The sequence below is a fragment of the Schistocerca piceifrons genome, chromosome 9 (assembly GCF_021461385.2).
Source record: "Schistocerca piceifrons isolate TAMUIC-IGC-003096 chromosome 9, iqSchPice1.1, whole genome shotgun sequence".
Taxonomy (NCBI): Eukaryota; Metazoa; Arthropoda; class Insecta; order Orthoptera; family Acrididae; genus Schistocerca; species Schistocerca piceifrons.
The window spans coordinates 211,225,222-211,243,940 of NC_060146.1; the positions used below are offsets into that span (position 1 = coordinate 211,225,222).

Consider the following 18,719-nt stretch of genomic DNA (forward strand, 5'->3'; position numbering starts at 1 on the left):
AACCGTACCATAGGATGGTGCTCCACCGCACTTCCATCATGATGTTCGGCATTTCTTAAACAGGAGATTGGAAAACCGATGGATCAGTCGTGGTGGAGATCATGATCAGCAATTCGTGTCATGGCCTCCGCGATCTCCCGACTTAACCCCATGCGATTTCTTTCTGTGGGGTTATGTGAAATATTCAGTGTTTAAACCTCCTCTACCAAGAAACGTGCCAGAACTGCGAGCTCGCATCAACGATGCTTTCGAACTCATTGATGGGGACATGCTGCGCCGAGTGTGGGAGGAACTTGATTATCGGCTTGATGTCTGCCGAATCACTAAAGGGGCACATAACGAACATTTGTGAATGCCTAAAAAAACTTTTTGAGTTTTTGTATGTGTGTGCAAAGCATTGTGAAAATATCTCAAATAATAAAGTTATTGTACAGTTGTGAAATCGCTTCAATCATCTGTAATAACCCTGTATATGGTCGTTGTACACACAGCACTCTATGGAGTAGCCAACCAATATGATTTTTCTGTTTGCCCCCGGTAGTGTTATGCAACTATTCAGTCTTCGTAGTGCAGATGTGGTTAATCAGTGAAGTGGTCAAGGCAAAAATGTACCACATTCGTTGCCTTCTCCAGCTCACAAACTGTCGCCATTCAGCCTAAGCCACACGTCAGGCTATGCTGCTAATCAGTTGCCACAGCCTTCGTTACAAAATAGTACCAAACTGATGTCGAAGCCAAAGATGCCAAAAATCAGGAAAACCACTAATAATGTATGGAGAACACCGAACGGTTTCGATTTAAGCTGTTCGAAGTACATCGCATTTTTTTCCGTGTACATCACTGGTTATCTAAGACTATTTGTCGACTGGCTAAACAAAATCCAAGCGTTTTCCAACTTGCGTAGCCTGCAACAAAGGTTCTGTTATATACGTGGGCTGTCCAGAAAGTAAGTTACGATTGATCCCGAAATGAAAATCACAGTGAAAATCAGAGATGTTTCATTTGTAACAGTTAGCTAGACCTTTCAGCTACTTCTCTACGTAGTCGCCGTTCTGACTCAGACATTCCTCGTAGCGTTGTACCAACTTTCCGATACCCTCATCATAGAAGGCAGCCGCCAGTGCTTTCCGCCAATTCTCTACGCTGGCCTACAGCTCGTTGTCTGTGCCAAAATGTTGTCTTCATAGCCAGCGGTTCGTCTGAGCAGAGATGAAACTCAGTGGGAGACAATTACGGGCTGTATTGTGGGTAACCGAACATTTCCAATTGAAACGATGCAGTAACATCTTCCTTGCCCCTGCAGAATGAGGCTGAGAATCGTCTTGAAGCAGAAACCGCACGACGGTTATGTAATGTTGGTTGCATAGCTTCAGGGGACAATTCTCACCAGGCCCTCGTACTTGGCGGGAGACACTATTTTCTGCAACATCTTACGCGCTCACTAAGAGCTCAGGAATGAAAAGAGCGACAATTCTACCTAGAGTCATATTAGAGACACTGCTCAACACATCTTTGCAAAGCTTTATCGGATTTTCATAGTCGTTTCCATTTTGCGACCGATCGTAACTTCCTTTCTGGACAGCCCTCGTAGTTTAACCGGCAGCACCTATATCTCGATTACACCTGTTTGTCTTCTGACGTACTGTCAAACACTGATGTGGTGTATCTGGTGTCACTTTCTGAAGTGTCGCGCCTCTGAATGTCCAGGGGTGGACCACCACAAGATTCGGGCCGAGCAGGAGTCTGAGGACGAGGACAGCTCAGAGAGGCACCCCAACAGCTACCAGACGGTCGTCTACCACGGCAAGCCCTACCACGGCGAGGAGGAGTCTGGCAAGTCGTCCTACCCCGGGTACTACCCCAAGGCCGCCCACCACAAGAAGCACTACGCAGGCGAAGGCGAGGATGAGGACTCCAGGAGGCCGCAGGAGAGCAGCGGCGAAGACGACGACGAGGACGAGGACCGCCGGCCGGCGTACAGCTCGTCCTACCAGAGGTGAGCGACGGAGTGCGGACTGGAATTACTTGCAACTCCGCTTTCTGAACTAGCGAGGTGCCTAGTGTTACAACTTGGTCGTTAAGGGTCGTCTTTGCTACCCTGTTGTAACACGCACACTACTCCATTCCACGCTCTAACAAGGAGACGCACGACCGTGGGGTCGGGGATTTGTCCGAAATTTTGTGTGGTGAAAGAGGACCCGTAACACCTCACGTGGTTAAAATATTAGGACGCACTACCCGGAAAATCCCGGGAAAAATCGATCCAAAGTTTCTTAGGTGCCTTATGAGTATAAAATGTTAGTCCACTGCCGAGCTGCCGTCAGGCCTCGGATTCTTACGCCAGGGGTCTCGTGTTCGATTCCTCCTCTGGCACTTTTTTTTTCTTCTGTTTCATTTTCTTTGGTTATTCCACCGATTATTCAGAAAGTTTCCCCAAACCTACATTATCTTTAACAAATTAGTTACATTATTGAATAAAAATTATTTTCATTTTGTTCAACAACACAATTGATGGAGGTGGGTTTTCCATTTTTCATTGTAAAGTATATGAGGAGAAACAGTGCCTTTTTAATCAGAATAACAAAGTCGATTGGGAAACATTCAATTTTTATACATATAACAATTATAAACAAGAACCGTAGTGTTAATTATCGTAAAAACAAAAAAAAAAAAAAAAACAATAATTTTTGCGACATCTTGCGCAGCATATAAAAGCGGATTTTTTACAGTCACAGGGCGTTTGCAATAAATCTGTACAAAAACATGCCCCATTAACATTTACGAAAATGTTTCGAGTTCCTGACAATTTTGAGGCAAACCAGGCATATTAAATCATGTCTCGGAATATTGGTGACGATAATTGATGGTGGATTGTAGAATGAATTTTTATACAATCTTCCCAGGAATTAATTTCACTATTCTCCTGTAACAATGCGCTGCAATTTTGCAAGCAACAGAAGAAAAAAAAAGTGCCGGAGGAGGAATCGAATACGAGACCTCTGGCGTAAGGGTCCGAGCGCTAACCATGTAGGCCAGACGGCGGTACGACAATGGACTAACATTTTATGCTCATAAGGCACCGAAGGAACTTTGGATCGATTTTTCTCGGGATTTTCCGAGTAGTGCGTCCTAATTTTTACCCATGTGAGGTGTTAAGGGTCCTCTTTCACCACACAAAATTGCGGGCAAATCCCCGACCCCACGGTCGTGCCGTCTCCTTGTAAGAGACTGGTATGCTCTCCACTAAACATCTCAGCCACTATTTACGATAAAATCGTTATTCATCTAAGGCAGTCGATTCTGCTAATCACATTCCACTCAGAAAGCTCAAAGTTTACATTTTTCAAAGTTCATTGAGAAAATGAATCATTCATACTGACCTGACAGGATGCAAAGGGACATCCTAGATACTGCATACAGTTTTCATAATGAATCTTATGAATGGTTAAAATTTGCGACTGGTCTTCCACAGGGTTCAGTACTGGAACCATTCCTCTTCTTGCTATGTATAAAGGAGCTTCTTTCTTACTCTGCTAAAGCAGAAATAGTGGCTTTTGCTAATGATGCAAGCGTCGTAACTCTAATCGATAGAAATCACCATAAGGAACAATGTGTGAAAAGTTCACTACTTTATATGTAGGGCAACCGCAGCCGAAATATTCCACGATGTGAAAAAAAAAGACCACTGCGACTGTTAGAATCCTCTATTGAGAGAACAAGACAGGTTTCGCAAATAAAATTTCATCCTCATATGCTTCATGTCAAAAAATTAAAGATTCAATTCAAACCAGATACAGCCATTCCCAGCATTTACATCTAGGTATGATATTGACTTGAAGCATATGAAGATGCAAATTTAATTTGCGAAACTGGTCGTGTTCTCCAATAAAGAATTCTTAGTCGCAGCGGTCTCGTTTATTCAAATAAAAAAAATTATGACTGGTTCTCGATAAATTGGCGATCACTTAACTTGGTAAAAGTACACAGGTCATTTAACTGTGCATGAACCAGAACACATATTTCATCAAGAAGGGTTCAGAACAGGGCAAAGAAAACATTCAGAATTATTGGATGTCTTCAATATAGCCCCAGAAAAAGAAGTTGCAGCTGTTCATGTACGGAGAATATGACGGCCAATCGAGACCCATGCCAGTGGCCTCTGGGTACCCCAGAGCCAGAATGCGATCCCCAAACTGCTCCTCCAGGACATCAAACACTCTCGTGATTCGATGGAGGTCGAGCTCCGTCTTGCATGAACCATATCTTGTTGAAATGAGAGACACTTTGGATAATGGGAATGAAGTAATCTTCCAAAACTTTCACGTACCGTTCGGTAGTCACCATGCCATCAAGGAATATCGCACCGATTATTCCGTGACTGGACATTGGACACCACACAGTCACTCGTTGAGGGTGAAGAGACTTCTCGATCTCGAAATGCGGATTCTCAGTCCCCCACATGCACCAATTTCGCTTATTGACGAACCAATCCAAATGAACAAATGACTGATAACAACATGATGCTTGCGCATGCGCATACTAATACCCATCACGCCCCGGGGCCAGCCGTGCAGTTCGAACGCTCTAACGCAAACCGTTCAGAAGTTATGACGATTTTATTTCGTATAGTTCCCAAACTGTCACCCAGTCTTTCGCCATGGCCTACTCTTACTTTTATCAGATTTTAGAACATCTCGCACCATTTTACGTTGTCGATCGATTATTCCAGGTCGACAGATCCCATCAACGTGTGTTGATTTTTCTTCGGTCCTGCTTCCATTATTCAGCGCACTGTCAGAACTGCCCCTCTGGTGCCTTTACCTTTCCTAAGGCGAATCCGATTGTCATCTAATAGATCCTTAGTTTTTCCTCAGTTTTCTATTCCGTTCTCTTGTCAGCAGCCGATTGTGCGATAGTTCTCGCATTTACCTGTCCCATCTTCGGAATATCGCGGATGATATTTTTCCGAAACTCAGATGGTACGTCGCCAGTCTGAGATTCTACACACTAACTTGAGCAGTCGTTGGGTGGCACTTCCCTCAGCGACTACAGAAATTCCCAAGGAGTGTTATGCACGCCTTCTGTTCCATTCGATCGCAAGTCTTGGAAAGCACTTTTAAATTCTGATTCTAATACTCGATCCCCTAACTCTTCCCTGTCGACTCCTGTGTCTTCCTCTATCACGCCATCGGACAAAGCGTCCCCCTCTCTCCTTCCACCTGCGTTCTCCTTGGTAGTGGAATACTGGCTGCGCTCTTTACGTTGACGCCCCTTCTTCTGATTTAACCGAGGGATGTTTCGACCTTTTATATGCCGAATCAGTCCATCTGCGGACGATCACTCAAAGAATCTGCTATATGTGCTTAATACCGTGTAGGCCCCCGTTAGCACGCATAAGTGCCGCGACACGACGTGGCATGGACTCGACTTATGTCTGAAGTAGTGCTGAAGGGAACTGACACCATGATTCCTGCAGGGCCGTCCATAAATCCGTAAGAGTACGAGGGGGGTGCAGATCTCTTCTGAACAACACGTTGCAAAGCATCCCAGGTATGCTCAATAGCGTTCATGTCTGGGGAGTTTGGCGGTCAGCGGAAGTGTTTAAAGTCGGAATAGTGTTCCTGAAGCCACTCTGTAGGAATCATCGACTTGTCAAGTGTCGCGTTGCCCTGTTGGATTTGCCTTATTCCGTCGGAATGCACAGAGGACACGAATGGATGCCGGTGATCAGGCAGGATGCTTACGTACGTGTCTCCTGTCAGAGTTATACCTAGACGTATCAGGGGTCCCATATCACTCCAACTGCACATGCCTCACACCGCTGTAGAGCCTCCGCCAGCTTGAACAGTCCGGCGCTGATATGCAGGTTGGACAGGCCCATGAGGTTGTCTCCATAGCCGTACACGTCCGTCGGCACTATACAATTTGAAACGAGACTCCTCTGACCAGGCAACATGTTTCCAGTCGTCAACAGTCCAATGTCGGTGTTGAAGGGCCCAGGTGAGGCGTATAGCTTTGTGGCGTGCAGTCACCAAGGGTACACGAGTGGGCGTTCGGGTTCCGAAAGCCCATATTGATGATGGTTCGTCGAATGGTTCGCACGCTGACACTTGTTCATGGCCCAGCGTTGAAATCTGCAACAATTTGCGGAAGGTTAGCGTTTCTGTCACGCTGAACGATTATCTTCAGTGTTTGTTTGTCACGTTTTTGCAGAAGCTTTTTTTCGGCCACAGTGATGTCGGATATTTGATGTTTTACCGGATTCGTCATATTCGCGGTGCACTCGTGAAATGGTCGTACCGGGAATATCCCCACTTCATCGGTACCTCGGAGGTTCAAAAATGGTTCAAATGGCTCTGAGCACTTTGGAACTTAACATCTGAGGTCATGAGTCCCGTTGAACTTAGAACTACTTTAACCTAAGGAAATCACACAGATCCATGCCCGAGGCAGGATTCCAACCTGCGACCGTAGCGATAGCGCGGTTCCAGACTGAAGCGCCTAGAACCGCTCGGCCACCCCGGCCGGCATCTCGGAGGTGCTGTGTCTCACAGCTAGTGCGCCGACTGTGGCACCACGTTCAGACTCTCAGATTTTGATAACGTACCAAATGCGCCAGATCCTTGTTGTTGCCCACCGCAGCATCGTATTCTGCCTGTTTACGTATTTGAATATGCATGCCTATACCAGTTTGTTTGCCTCTTCAGTGTGCAAGCGGTTTAAATGTTACGGCCCGTCAACAGCGAGTTAAGCTTGTGGGCCCGTTACGGCCGATCTAACAGACTCGTACTTGGCCGCAGCGCGAAGTCGCAGTCCGTGGCGTCGCGCTACCACCCAGACGAGGAAGCCGAGGAGCTGGAAGCAGGGCGCCCGCGGCTCGTCGTGACGTCAGCGTACTCGCGCTCGTACTCGCGGCCGTACTACGGCAGGCCGGGGGCCGGCGTCGGCCCAGAGGAAGCACCTGCCGCGGCGGAGCTGGAAGAGGAAGTGGCCGGCTCCGACAGATACGACTCTCTCAGGTCGGCACAGCTCTGCTCACCGCTACTGCACTGGCACTGGTGTGAGGGGGAGGGAGGGAGGGGGGAGGGAAGCCCTGCTAGTGTCTAGGGGGCTGCGACACTTGTGAGGAGACGAATGCCGGACATTTGCCACGCCGGACATTTGCCACTCTTGCCCCTTCGCCAGGTAGCTTGAGTAGCGACCCTCAGGTAAGGGACGCCCTTCCTCGTACTTCGTCTGTCCGCTTTCAAACCGCCGTCTCCACATCTTACTGGATACAACCAGTATGTAAGGGACCTTCTTCTTCGACATCTTAGCGAAATACAGAGCTTCTTTTCCGAAATCGAAATATTTATATCTTTTGGGAAACGAAAGCAATTCCAACGATTATAGTATATAATTAGTTCTGCCAGGTATAAATATAGATCCCTATGTCTGTACTGTAGCTTCCTTACACGTTTACTGATTGCGATAGAAACAGTCCATCCTCATGGGAGTAACAAGACAGGAACGCTGTGAAGAGAATGCGAATGTACGCTAATCCGTTCTTTTTGATCGCTGCATTTGTACCTACTTTAATTACTACAATTGCATGCCCAAAAGACAATAAGGAAAGAAGAAATGGGTATGTGAATGTCTGAAAAGAAGAACGACATACTCCATATTAATTTACTCTCTAAAATCCGATATCTTTTGCGGCGAAACATTAGTTAATAAAGAGTAGCGGGACAATGTTCAAAACATGACTGAAAATAAGTTCATAAACAGAGATAAGAACATCTATGATTGACATGTCACTTAAAGTCGAGGTACAATTTTAAAATGTTAGAAATAAGGAAATGAAGTAATACAGAATGCTATGCTTGCAACGTACGTTGTTGTTCTACATTGTTTAGCTCTGGTATTTACAGGGTCACAGAGAAAGCGTCCTAGGTTTTGGAGGGAAAAGCCGTAATTGTAATGATCTCCACTGCAACAGAAACAAGAAGCACAACTTGAGGAAAAATTATGTAATGTTTGTTCCAGCTCACAAGCGACACTGAAGCGGGTAGTTCCTGTGACTTAGTATGGACAGAGGTTATATTCGAAAACCGGAATAAATTAATAACTGGCTCCTTTTACCAACCCGCGGTCTCAGATGAAACAGTTGCTAAACATTTCAAAGAAAACTCGAGTTACATCGCCAATAGATACGCAACTCATACAGTTATAGTTGGCAGTGACTTCAATCTACCTTCCGTATGTTGACAAAAATACATTTTCAGACGCTACTGTAGATAGAAAACAACTTCCATAATTGTTCTAAATGCTTTTTATAATTATTTTGAACAATTAGTTTACGAGGCCATTCAAATTGTAAATGGTTACGAAAACACACTTGACCTCTTAGCCACAAATAATCCTGAGCATCACGACGGCTACAGGGATTAGAGAACACACAGTCGTAGCGAGGCTCAATTCCGTAACAAAGAAATTCACCAAAACTAAACGCGAAATATATATATTTATAAAAGAAACTAAAAATTCGGATCACGTCTTTCTAAGATACAGTCTCCAATCCTTCCAAACTATGTAAGTGAAGACTATATGTGGCTTAAGTTCAAAGAAATAGTATCAACAGCACTCGAGAGATTCATACCAAATAAATTAATAAGAGACTGAACTGATCCCCCATGGTACACAAAACACGACAGAAAGCTGCTGCAGGAGCACCGAAAAAGGGACGTATAATTTAGACGAGCGCAAAATCAAGATTGGCGAAGTTTTACTGTGGCTCGAAATTTGGTGCAGATTTCAATGCGAGATGCATTTAATAGTTTCCACAACGAAACTCTCTCTAGACATGTGGCGGAAAATCCAAAGAGATTCTGGTCCTATGTTAAGTAAACTAGCGGAAAGGCTCAGTAAGCGATGAGGAGGAGGAGGGGGATTCAAGGGACCCAACGCTTCGCAGCAGGTAAAATCGTGGCAAATGTCCGGCGTGGCAAATGTCCGGCGTGGCAAATGTCCGCACACCGAGGAGACCCGGCAGAACAGGCAGCGGGCGGTCTACAGGGACACCAAACAGGTGGCACACCGCAGTCCAGTACTGCATCGTCACACAGGGGTGCAAAACGATCGCTGAAACGCATCAGGCAAAAAGCATGGGATCTACGCAAGATCCGACCGATGCTGCAGGAATATTTCTGCAACATCATTTGCTAATGAATGAAGGGAGCAAATTTTTACTTGCAGATGACGACATAGGACCAAATGATAGGATATTGGTGTTCGCCAGAGAAAGGGGAAAATCCTGTTTAACAGACTGCAGTTTGTTCTTTGTCGATGGAACTTTCAAAAGCTCCAGCAAGCAGTTTGGACAGTTATTTATTGTTCATGCCGATATTTCTAGTTCTGAGCAGGAAACAAACACACTTCCAAATGTGTACGCCTTGCTACCCAATAAAATGCGAGAAACGTACGATCGCTTTTTTACAGCTGTTGAGCGAAACGTACCTGCATGGAATCCTGCAGCTGTCATGATGGATTTTGAAGCTGCAATCATCTAATCAGTAACACATTTGTTTCCTGATTCAAAGATTAATGGCTGCACCTACCATTTCAGTCAGTGCTCGTGGAGGCAGAATTGCGGCCTTGTTGCTACCTACAAGGAAGACGAAGAAATTCGTTTTCACGTAAGATTGTGTTCCGCTTTGGCTCGCATTCCCCTGGACATGGTAGATGATGGGTGGCTATGCATTCAGGAGAGCACACCAGATAACGAAAAACTGCAGGATTTTTACGACTATTTTGTTGAACAATGGCTGGATAATGAAGACATGCCAAGGGATATACGGAACTGCGCAGGAAGGCGTCACCGCACCAATAATGTTTCAGAAGGATGGAATCGGAGGATAAAAACATTAATTTCGAAGGTTCATCCAAATTTTTAATCCTTAGTAAAAATTCTCAGAGAACACGCAGAATATCATGGTCACCGACTAGTTTCAAATCTAGGTGGAAAAAGAAGAAAGAAGTCCGCAATTAAGACAGATGAGATAGTTTCTAGGGCCCTTACAAGACTCCAAGTTGAGGGCAATATATAATCATTTCTTACTTGCGTGGCCTATGCACAGAAATTACAATGAAAAGAAAATGGCTGAAGCAACAGCAACACTTGTAAATAATTAAAAGGGGTTCAGTTCACGCCGATAACCCTATTGTAAAAAACTGTAAATAAATAATCATCCTGTAAATATTGTAAATAAATAAAATGCGGGACGAAGAGAGACTGCCTCCTCGTGGTGTTCCCTGGAAACGACACAAAGTCGGCTAAATGTCTCTTTGCAAATTGTGAAAGATTCAATACTGAAGTCTGAAAAGTCGTAGCTTTTCTAACAATCACAATCAGCATCATTGTGTAGAGAACTTTAGAAACAATGTCTGTTTGAGTAGACGATGAATACGTCTTGTTTCAATACATAAATTGCATTCCTTAACGCTAATTGCTAGCAGGACCCACATTAGACCTCAGTACAGTTCCCTGTGTGATATGGAAAAATTTAGGTTTATTTCGAAATAATTACAGAAAAAGTTTCTACCGAGAACCAAATTCTTTAGTTGGTTCCTCTTAATATATGGTAAAAGGTTGCCACTCCTCTCATATCATACTTTGGGTGAGGGGTTGAAAGATGGAAAACATTTTCGGTTTCTATAGTTTGTGTAAAATAAATCGTTAAGTATGACGTTCAGTGAAAATTATGCCCTAAGTAAGATTAATCAGAACAAAAGTAGCGCGACGTGGGCACAGTCGTCATTCTTGTAACACAGCTTCACAAGCAGACCGCGATTCTGCATTGACACAGTCATGGGAAACGTCGCAGACGCGAAAGGAGGGAAAACCATGTACCTGGCGTGTTTGTACCAACTTCAATGGGTCGAGCGCATATTAGGTGTTTTCATTTATGTATTCTGATACATCTATTGATCAATTTTCACACTTTGTTTTTCTTCTGCCACACGTGTTCCCCCTCCTCCGATAATATTCCGTTGCAATTCGACGTCATTCCGACCAGTGGTGTTATTTCTACTGCACTTTTAAAGTTTAACTTTAATTACACTACTGGCCATTAAAATTGCTGCACCAAGAAGAAGTGCAGATGATAAATGGATATTCATTGGGCAAATATATTATACTAGAACTGACATGTGATTACATTTTCACGCAATTTGGGTGCATAGACCCTGAGAAATCAGTACGCAGAACAACCACCTCTGGCCGCAATAACGGCCTTAATACGCCTGGTCATTGAGTCAAACGGAGCTTGGATGGCGTGTACAGGTACAGTTGTCCATGCAGCTTGAACACGGTACCACAGTTCATCGAGGGTAGTGACTGGCGTATTGTACGACCCAGTTGCTCGGCCACCATTGACCAGACGTTTTCAATTGGTAAGAGATTTGGAGAATGTGCTGGCCAAGGCAGCAGTCGAACATTTTCTGTATCCAGGAAGGCTGTACAGGACCTGCAACATGCGGTCGTGCATTATCCTGCTGAAATGTAGGATTTTGCAGGGATCGAATGAAGGGTAGAGCCACAGGTCGTAACACATCCGAAATGTAACGTCCACTGCTCAAAGTGCCGTGGATGTGAACAAGAGGTGACCGAACCGTGTAACCAATGGCATCCCATACGATCATGCCGGGTGATACGCCAGTATGGCGATGACGAATACACGCTTCCAATTTGCGTTCACCGCGATGTCGCCAAACACTGATATGACCATCATGATGCTGTGAACAGAACCTGGATTCATCCGAAAAAATGGCTTTTTGCCATTCGTGCACCCAGGTTCGTCGTTGTGTACACCATCGCAGGGGCTCCTGTCTGTGATGCAGCGTCAAGGGTAACCGCAGCCACGGTCTCCGAGCTGATAGTCCATGCTGCTGCAAACATCGTCGAACTGTTCGTGCAGATGGTTGTAGTCTTGCAAACGTCCGCATCTGTTGACTCAGGGATCGAGACGTGGCTACACGATTCGTTACAGCTGTGCGGATAAGATGCCTATCATCTCGACTGCTAGTGATACGAGGCCGTTGGGATCCAGCACGGCGTTCCGTATTACCCTCCTGAACCCACCGATTCCAAATTCTGCTAACAATTGGATCTCGACCAACTCGACAGAAATGTCGCGATAGGATAAACCGCAACCGCGGTAGACTACAATCCGACCTTTATCAAAGTCGGAAACGTGATGGTACGCATTTCTCCTCCTTACACGAGGCATCACAACAACGTTTCACCAGGCAACGCCGGTCAACTGCTGTTTGTGGATGAGAAATCGGTTGGAAACTTTCCTCATGTCAACACGTTGTAGGTGTCGCCACCGGCGCCAACGTTGTGTGAATGCTGTGAAAAGTTAATCATTTGCATCTCACAGCATCTTCTTCCCGTCGGTTAAATTTCGCGTCTGTAGCACGTCATCTTGGTGGTGTAGCAATTTTAATGGCCAGTAGTGTATAATCACGCTGTACATATACTTGGAGCGATCACCATCCAGGTCTACCGAGTGCTGTTGACAAGCGAGGTGCATTCAGGCCTTGTGAGTCCAATTGAGTAGCGACACCAGTCACGAAAACTGACTGCAGCCGGGATAGCGGTGTGCTGACCTCCATATCCGCATTGAGTAGCGACACCAGCCACGAAAACTGACTGCAGCCGGGATAGCGGTGTGCTGACCTCCATAGCCGCATCCGGTGACGCCTAAGGGCTGAGGATGACGCGGCGGCCGGTCAGTACTGTTGGGCCTTCAACGCCTGTTCGAACGGTGCTTGTTTCCCTGATTCGTTTGGAAACGTTTGCGGTGTCATTATCGCCGCACGACGGGAATCGTCCGACTTTGAACGCGGAATGGTAGTTGGAGCTACACGTATAGGACTTTCCATTTCGGAAATTGTTACGGAATTCAATATTCCGAAACCGACAGTGTCAAGAGTCAGCCGAGAATACCAAATTTCAGGCATTACTTCTGACCTGAACACAAACAACGACCGAGCGAGGTGGCGCAGTGGTTAGCACACTGGACTCGCATTCGGGAGGATGACGGTTCAATCCCGTCTCCAGCCATCCTGATTTAGGTTTTCCGTGATTTCCCTAAATCGCTTCAGGCAAATGCCGGGATGGTTTCTTTGAAAGGGCACGGCCGATTTCCTTCCCAATCCTTCCCTAACCCGAGCATGAGCTCCGTCTCTAATGACCTCGTTGTCGACGGGACGTAAAACTCTAACCACCACCACCACCACCACCACCACAAACAACGCAGTGGCCTAAGGTCTTCAGTTAACGACCGAGAGCAGCGTCGTTTGTGCAGAATTGTCAGTGCTAACAGACAAGCAACAAAGCTTGAAACAACAGACGACCGACGCGAGTACCTTTGCTAGCAGCACGACATCGCCTGTTGTGGGCTCGTGACCATGTTCGTTGGACCCTAAATGACTGGAATACCTTGGGATGGTCAGACGAGTCACGATTTCAATGGCAAGAGCTGATGGTGTGTCGTAGACCCCATGAAACCTTCGACCCAAGTTGTCAACAAGGTACCGTGTGAGCTGGTGGTGGCTCTATAATGGTGTGAGCTGTGTTTAAGTGGACCGCACTGTGTCCTCTGGTCCAAGTGAACCGCTCACTGGCTGGAAATGGTTCTATTCGCATATTTGGAGACCATTTTCAGACATTCATAGACTTCATATTCCCAACCAACGATGGAATTTTTATGGACGACAATCCGCTAAGTCATTGGGCCAAAATTGTTCGCGGTTGGTTTGTAGAACATTCTGGACCGTTCGAGCGAATGATTTGGCCATCTAGATCGGCCGACATGAATCTCATCGAACATTTATGGGACACAGACTATGACAACTATGGGCGGCTACAGAGACACCATGGCGCAGCATTTCTGGAGGGGATTTGCAACGACTTGTTGAGTCCACGCCGCATCGAGGTGCTGCACCAAGGCTGGGCAAAAGGAGCTCCGACACGATATCAGGAGGCATAGCAAGACTTTTGTCTCCTCAGTGTATTATGGCATATTGGCCCCTATAACACTTGACAATGGCCTTAAGGCGAAATTCGCCATTTGTGCGAGTTTCAATGAAATAAGTAACAGTGCTTAAACTGACACACAATATTTTTAGCGCAACGCAATCTCACTTTCAAAAATCCATACAAAAGAACGGCCCTGACTAACATTAACCTATACCTTTCATGAATCACTTACCTCACAAACCTCTACGATTTCTACCCTCCACGCTGCCCTCCAGTACTAAATTTGTGATCCCTTGATGCCTCAGAACATGTCCTACCAACCGATCCCTTCTTCTAGTCAAGGTGTGCCACAAACTCCTCTACTCCCCAATTCTATTCAATACCTCCTCATTAGTTATGTGATCTACCCATCTAATCTTCAGCATTCTTCTGTAGCACCACACTTCGAAAGCTTCTATTCTCTTCGTGTCTAAACTCTTTATCGTCCACGTTTCACTTCCATACATGGCTACATTCCATACAAATACTTTCAGAAACGACTTCCTAACATTTAAATCAATACTCGATGTTAACAAATTTCTCTTCTTCAGAAACGCTTTCCTTGCCATTGCCAGTCTACATTTTATATCCTCTCTAATTCGACCATCATCAGTTATTTTGCTCCCCAACTAGCAAAACTCCTTTACTACTTTGCGTGTCTCATTTCCTAATCTAATTCCCTTAGCATCAGCCGCCTTAATTCGACTACATTCCATTATCCTTGTTTTGCTTTTGTTGATGTTCATCTTTTACCCTCCTTTCAAGACACTGTCCATTCCGTTCAACTGCTCTTCCAAGTCCTTTGCTGTTTCTGACAGAATTACAATGTCATCGGCGAACCTCAAAGTTTTTATTTCTTCTCCATGGATTTTAATACCTACTCCGAACTTTTCTTTTGTTTCCTTTACTGCTTGCTCAATATACAGATTGAATAACATCGGGGAGAGGCAACAACCCTGTTATACTCCCTTCCCAACCACTGCTTCCCTTTCATACCCCTCGACTCGTATAACTGCCATCTGGTTTCTGTACAAATTGTAAATAGCCTTTCGCTTCCTGCATTTTACCCCTGCCATCTTTAGAATTTGAAAGAGAGTATTCCATTTAACATTGTCAAAAGCTTTCTCTAAATCTACAAATGTTAGAAACGTAGGTTTACATTTCATTAATCTTTCTTCTAAGATAAGTCGTAGGGTGAGTATTGCCTCACGTGTTCCAACATTTCTACGGAATCCAAACTGATCTTCCCCGAGATTGGCTTCTACCAGTTTTTCCATTCGTCTGTAAAGAATTCGCGTTAGTATTTTGCAGCTGTGACTTATTAAACTGATAGTTCGGTAATTTTCACATCTGTCAACACCTGTTTTCTTTGGGATTGGAATTATTATATTCTTCCTGAAGTCTGAGGGAATGTCGTCTGTCTCATACATCTTGCTCACCATATGGTAGAGTTTTGTCAGGACTGACTCTCCCAAGGCTGTCAGTAGTTCTAATGGAATGTTGTCTACTCCTGCGGCCTTGTTTCGACTTAGATCTTTCAGTGCTCTGTCAATCTCTTCACGCAGTATCATATCTCCCATTTCATCTTCATCTACATCCTCTTCCTTTTCCATAATATTGTCCTCAAGAACATCGCCCCTGTATAGATCCTCTATATACTCCTTCCACCTTTCTGCTTTCCCGTCTTTGCTTAGAACTGGGTTTCCATCTGAGCTCTTGATATTCATGTAAGTGGTTCTCTTTTCTCCGAAGGTCTCTTTAATTTTCCTATAGGCAGTATCTATTCTACCCCTCGTGAGATAAGCCTCTACATTCTTGCATTTATCCTCTAGCCATCCCTGCTTAGCCATTTTGCACTTCCTGTCCATCTCATTTTTGAGATGTTTGTATTCCTTTTTGCCTGCTTCACTTACTGCATTTTTGTATTTTCTCCTTTCATCAATTAAATTCAGTATCTCTTCTGTTACCCAAGGATTTCTACTAGCCCTCGTCTTTTTACCTACTTGTTCCTCTGCTGCCTTCACTAGTTCATTCTTCTTCTACTGTATTTCTTTCCCCCAATCCTGTCAATTGTTCCCTTATGCTCTCCCTGAAACTCTGTACAGCCTCTGGTTCTTTCACTTCATCGAGGTCGCATCTCCTTAAATTCCCACCTTTTTGCAGTTTCTTCAGGTTTAATCTACAGTTCATAACCAATAGATATTGTCAGAGTCCACATCTGCCCCTGGAAATGTCTTACAATTTAAAACCTGGTTCTTAAATCTCTGTCTTACCATTATATAATCTATCTGATACCTTTTAGTATCTCCAGGATTCTTCCATGTATACAACCTTCTTTTATGATTCTTGAACCAAGTGTTAGCTATGATTAAGTTGTGCTCTGTGCAAAGTTCTACCAGGCGGCTTCCTCTTTCATTTCTTCCCCCCAATCCATATTCACCTACTACGTTTCCTTCTCTCCCTTTTCCTACTACCGAATTCCAGTCACCCATGACTATTAAATTTTCGTCTCCCATCACCATCTGAATAATTTCTTTTATTTCATCATACATTTCTTCAATTTCTTCGTCATCTGCAGAGCTAGTTGGCATATAAAGTTGTACTACAGTAGCAGGTGTGGGCTTAGTGTCCACATCTTGGCCACAATAACACGTTCACTATGCTGTTTGTAGTAGCTTACCCGCACTCCTATTTTTTTATTCATTATTAAACCTACTCCTGCATTACCCCTATTTGATTTTGTATTTATAACCCTGTATTCACCTGACCAAAAGTCTTGTTCCTCCTGCCACCGAACTTCACTAATTCCCACTATATCTCAGCAGTAGTGCTGATTTAAGAAGTGGAAAATAAGCTGAAAACGTGAAGTTTGTGTTATGGAGGGCATTGGACTAGGATGGTCCGTGCAGCTGGATTACCTATACTTCTGTGGTGTAATGGCTCGCACACATATCTAGTTGGCAAGGAGAACCGGGTTCAAGTCCTGACCATGGCACAAATTTTAATTCATTTCCTCACATTCCATTACTAACATTGTAAGAAGCTGATGATCAACATTTGGCTTACTGTTGAACCTGACCCTGAATGTGTGCACGGCGAGTGACGCAGTGTGTCTGTCTCTCCAGGTTTCCCTCGCCGGAGCTGGACTCGCACTTCAACAGGGCGGCAGCGGCGTCGCAGAGTTCGAACCCCGGCGGGCCCCGGCCGGCGGCCCAGACGCTGCACACGTACCGCTTCAAGGTTCCGGACTACGCGACGGAGACCTACTCGCCGGTCACCGGGCGGCCCTCGAGGACGAAGAGCGGCGCCCAGCGGCGACCACACCAGGATGACGAGGAGAGCGACGGCGGCGACTCGGCGGCCCACTACTCCAGCCCCAGGCTTCGCGTCCACAAGACGGCCTGGTCCTACACCCGCTCCCTCTCCTCCAGGCGGTGATCCTCCACCGCGCGCTCGCCATCTCTAGTGCCCCCCTGGCACTGCACTGAACATAGCCCGAGCTCACCTCTCGACCTCACTCCGTGTCCATTTGGGAAACTGTCCAAGAACAAATACTATTTTAGATACATATTGCTACACAGCCATCCCCATCATCATTAATAATCAGCCAGAGGGTTCCTTGGTAGCAGTTATCGATCCTCCTGATTTCTATTAATCCGTTCACAGCATCATATCGTGTTTCTCCCATACTCTGCTCCGTACACCACAACTCTGACCTTCCATTCGCTCTGCGCACGCTCACACGTCCCCCTGTTATGGTGATTAGCATTCACCATATCTCAGAATATGCCTGCACAACAGTGTTCGTCTAGTCCAGGGGTCTGCAAACTACGGCCCGCGGGCCGAAACCGGCCCGCGTTAGCTGGCCGGACATCCCTGGTATCCGGTCCGCCAAATTTTTGAGGTGGTGCCTATACTGCCAACAATTGAGTTTCGAGGCCTATCGTGACATTGTCGTAGCTCTATCTTTCAAAGCGGAAGGTCATGGTTGAACTTGGGGCTATCCAGAATAAACAGACAGACCATTCTCCGTGCGATAGTTAAAAAAAAATAAAAAAATAAATAAAAATAAAAGGTTAACAGACTAGTTTGGCGAAAACATTTTAGGTAAAAAAAACTCTTTGCATTTTATTCTACTCACGAGTCTGGGGCAAGTCTTTCAAATGGACTCCACTTTGGCGACTAGCCTTAGTAATCAGTCATTACGGAAGATGATGCTTCTTAAGCGAGGTTTCAGTTTGTTTACGTATTTCGATTTTCAGATTTTCCTTGTCTCTTCGAATTCAAACTTTGAATTGTCCCACACCTACTAGTACAGCGCATAAAACACACACAAAAAAAACTTGTGAGACACTCGCAAAATAGACACAATTACGCAACAGAACTATCAGATATGTGCTCTGGCTCTGCTACACGCTACAAGACTACGTAACTAAACTTATTGTTGCGCCGCTTGAAATAACAATGCGTAGACATACTCTACCTCTGTTACGTCTTGTAGTAATAGTGTTGCTAACAATGATTTTGAGATTTCGTTAACTTTGCTGGACGCTTTCGTGAAGAATGTGCAGTAACATACTTTTTTTGTCGGTGAAATTCGCCAGAATAAAATATCCCAGAAATTCGGTCAGGTACATCCACCAATCAAAATTATGTA

At 45.1% G+C, this 18,719-nt stretch overlaps 1 protein-coding gene across 1 annotated transcript in view; it reads left to right on the plus strand.

Annotated features, from left to right (window-relative positions):
* Positions 1-18,004, plus strand: part of LOC124716868 — a 77,300-nt gene extending 59,296 nt beyond the window's left edge. The window contains exons 6-7 of the mRNA XM_047243421.1: positions 1,708-1,996; positions 17,188-18,004. Coding sequence (XP_047099377.1) covers positions 1,708-1,996; positions 17,188-17,500 — 602 coding nt within the window. The 3' untranslated portion in view covers positions 17,501-18,004. The remainder of the gene's footprint in view (positions 1-1,707; positions 1,997-17,187) is intronic.
* Positions 18,005-18,719: the final 715 nt, after the last annotated feature.